Source organism: Scardinius erythrophthalmus, assembly GCF_964197995.2.
Source record: "Scardinius erythrophthalmus genome assembly, chromosome: 1".
NCBI classification, from domain to species: Eukaryota; Metazoa; Chordata; class Actinopteri; order Cypriniformes; family Leuciscidae; genus Scardinius; species Scardinius erythrophthalmus.
This window is the reverse complement of record NC_138221.1, coordinates 58,781,910-58,785,536: the sequence shown is the minus strand read 5'-3', so window position 1 is coordinate 58,785,536 and position 3,627 is coordinate 58,781,910. Positions and strand designations below refer to the sequence as shown.

The 3,627-nt window shown below is 45.3% G+C and overlaps 1 protein-coding gene across 4 annotated transcripts; it reads left to right on the top strand.

Annotated features, from left to right (window-relative positions):
* The first annotated feature begins 432 nt into the window (after positions 1-432).
* LOC308691066 (uncharacterized protein) lies at positions 433-2,786 on the top strand. 4 transcript variants are annotated; one of them, XM_081365932.1, is made up of 4 exons: positions 433-867; positions 1,231-1,362; positions 1,589-1,726; positions 1,881-2,786. In XM_081365932.1, exons 1-4 carry the CDS (start codon positions 783-785, stop codon positions 2,675-2,677), a joined length of 1,152 nt encoding a protein of 383 aa, XP_081222058.1. In that variant the 5' UTR covers positions 433-782; the 3' UTR covers positions 2,678-2,786. The 4 variants fall into 4 exon arrangements, with proteins under 4 accessions (XP_081222058.1, XP_081222061.1, XP_081222059.1 ...); XM_081365933.1 differs by having other exon boundaries at positions 567-867; positions 1,231-1,332; XM_081365934.1 differs by having other exon boundaries at positions 584-867; positions 1,947-2,786.
* The last annotated feature ends 841 nt before the right edge of the window (positions 2,787-3,627 follow it).

Genomic DNA, 3,627 nt, shown 5'->3' with positions numbered 1-3,627 from the left:
TATATATATATATATATATATATATATATATATGTGTGTGTGTGTGTATTTAAAGTTATTTTTGTACTAGCTGTTGAGTAATGTTAGCAAATCCATGACCTAGCATCTTTTTTTTTGTCTTTGTAGATATATAGTTCTGGATATTCATGTTAGGTCAACTAGTGTGCTCTCTCCCTCAACTTTTTTGCTAACTCTTTTTCTGTCAGTGGGCCCTAATTTAAATTGCAGTTTTTTTGTGTGTTTTTTTTTTAAACGCAAAGCATTGAAAATAAGAAATAAAAGCTATGTAAACACTTGCATTTTTTGCTAGACTATATGTGTGTCCAATCGAGTAATCAAAAGTTCAACACTTGCAGTCTTTATGCCTAATAAGGAAATACGTCATGCAAGTAGACAAGTGGTCAAGTGCAAAGACCGCAAGTGTGGGTATTTGGACAAGGCATTATTCACAATACTAATTACGGTTATTATAACGATATCTGGCGTGAACGCAGAGCTCCGTTCCACTCCTCCAAACCTAATCAAACACACCTGAACAAGCTAATCAAGGTCTTCAAGATGAGGCTACTTGAAGGTTACAGGCAGGTGTGTTTGATCAGGGTTGGAGTTGCCCAGACCTCCTTGAATCTTTAAAAACGCATATCTTTTATACAGTGATTTATGTTGCGGGAATCAGCAGCACATGTTTTCAGTGTAGTTTTGTGTGCTTCACTGTTCCCCCTGACTGACTAATTCAGTGCGTTTTCCAGCAGAGCTCATTTGTGAGATCACAGGTCGAGAGGATGACAGCTCGAGTGTACTACTCGTTGAGAGTTGTTTTATTGTGCCTGTCTACATGGTTGTGCACAACACTTGCTGGAGTCGCGGGTGAGAAGATCTTTTAGCTTCATTACACAGTCTGAAGAAATGCGTAAACAAGTGCCTTACAAAATATGACTTTTTTTGAAAATTGCTATGTACATTTAGTTGCAATAGTAAATTTATGAAAAACACATAAACTGTCTATGTCTTCTATCTGCATTGTGCTTATTAGGCTACACACCTGACTACTCTGTCTTTAAAACTGATTGACAGTTTAGTGATAAATGGAACTTATTCTTGATTATTTCTTTAAGCAGATGAGTGCTTGCATATTTTCAAGTTTGAGACCTATATTTCAAAACCCCTGACTTCTAAATGCTGAAACCCTTACAACACTCCCTGGTCCCTTTTAACAATCCTCTTCTGTAGAGTCTGGTCAGTGTCCAGTAATGCTGACGGTCGTGCCGTCTCAACGAGGATGTACTTCTGATAGAGACTGCTCTGGAGAACATAAATGCTGTCTATTTCCCTGTGGGTCAGCGTGTGTGCCGCCTGTTTTCAGTGAGATTCAATTAATGATGGATGCTAGAGGTCTCCCAAAAGAAACCGAGAATTTTCAATCAGACGTTGCTAGTAAACTTCACAAATAATTCCAAAGAAACTGCAAGTAACACGTTGAACTAAACATTAAACTTTGAAGTAGAAAGACTGAACTATATATAATTTGTTCAAACTGTAAATGAGACCTTCAGCATTCAGTGATGTTTTCTGTCATGTGTCTTCATAGCAAAGCCAGGAGTGTGTCCAAGCACCAAAACTGGAGGAGGAAATTGTGCCAAGTTGTGTTACTATGACAGTGACTGTCCGGACAATGAGAAATGTTGCAGCAATGGGTGTGGACATCAGTGTATGGCTCCATTTACAGGTAGTTGTATTACATTACGTCTAGTTATGGAGTAATTACCCCCCCCCCCCCCCCCCTTGTCTTTTTATAGAGTAGTAGTGTCTTTTATAATTCTGTTGTCGTTCCTGATTTTGCTGAAAGGACAGACTTAAAATGACTATCTGTATCCCTGCAGTGAAGCCTGCGGCCGACCTGCCAAAGCCTGCAGTGAAGCCTGTGGCCTACCCGCCGAAGCCTGCAGTAAAGCCTGTGGCCTACCCGCCGAAGCCTGCAGTGTGGCCTGTGGCCTACCCGCCGAAGCCTGCAGTGTGGCCTGTGGCCTACCCGCCGAAGCCTGTAGCGAAACCTGCGGCCGACCTGCCAAAGCCTGCAGTGAAGCCTGTGGCCTACCCGCCGAAGCCTGCAGTGTGGCTTGTGGCCTACCCGCCAAAGCCTGTAGTGAAGCCTGCGGCCGACCTGCCGAAGCCTGCAGTGAGGCCTGTGGCCTACCCGCCGATGCCTGCAGTGACGCCTGCGGCCGAACCGCCAACGCCTGCAGTGATGCCTGTGGCCGAACCGCCAACGCCTGCGGCCGAACCGCCGATGCCTGCAGTGACGCCTGCCGCCGAACCGCCGATGCCTGCAGTGACGCCTGCGGCCGAACCGCCGACGCCTGCCGCCGAACCGCCGATGCCTGCAGTGACGCCTGCGGCCGAACCGCCGATGCCTGCGGCCGAACCGCCGACGCCTGCCGCCGAACCGCCGATGCCTGCAGTGACGCCTGCCGCCGAACCGCCGATGCCTGCGGCCGAACGGCCACCGAACCACGGTCTGAGTGGGCATGAGTGGGCCGATGTCCACGGCGGTCACAATGGCCACGGCGACCACGATCACCGTGATAGCCACGGCTGCCACGATCACCACGATAGCCACGGCTGCCACGATCACCACGATGGCCACGATCACCACCATGATGGCCAATGTAAATCGTGACATTGATTTTGCCGAACTCATACCCAAGTTCTCTTACAGATTATTTCAGTGCTTTATTCGTATTGAATATTCCCTGTTTATCACCAAATAAATCTTGTTTAATAATGTTCTTGCTTGTTTGGAGTTTTTGGTACAAAAATACATCTCCATTTCTGTGGATACATGTCCTAATCCTCTGTCAACATTAGTGTTTCATCCTCTGTATAGTCAAGGAAGTTTGTTTATCCTGCCTAATCAGGGAAGGTTGTGTTAACGTTATCCTCTGCATGCCAGGGAGTCATTCTCTGTTTAGTAAGGGAAAATGTATCTTCTGCTCAATCAGGGAAGGTTCACAGCTTTTACAGTTCATGTTGAGGTTTATCCTCTTTGTCAGGGAAGTACTGTCAGGATAACACCACAAAGGTTAAAAGAAAAGCTACATTAATCCCCAACCACTGATAAATCAAGTGATCAGTTCAAATCACTGTTAGGACAGCACATGGATTCAATAGCGTTTAAGTCAAATTGGATTAAAAAAAAAAATTCTGGTCTTCACACAAAGTAGGCTCTGTTGAAAAATGGAAGTTTTTTTTTTTTCTCAAATCACCAGTTTCAAGGTGCAGTCCTTTTTAATTGCCTTACCTAGTCCTGTATTATGTGTCCTTGTATATAGACCTCATATAATGCAGATTTCTGCTAAACTTCATTGGTCCTCATCTTCCAGGTGTGTTGATCATCTCGTTCGCCCCATGGACGTTCCATCTTCACCAGAGTGACACTTTGCGAGCTGTTGCAATGGGCTTTCCCTCATTGGCAAGGGAGGTCCGTTACAAGCACGCGTCCTTGACTTTATGCTGTGTGGGTTTGTTGAGGTGGGCTGGTGTAGCTTAAGGTGAGAGGCTTGGAACCGGATGTCATACTCTCCAACCATTTTTCTGATCATTGCAAGATTTTACCCTGAAATCATAACC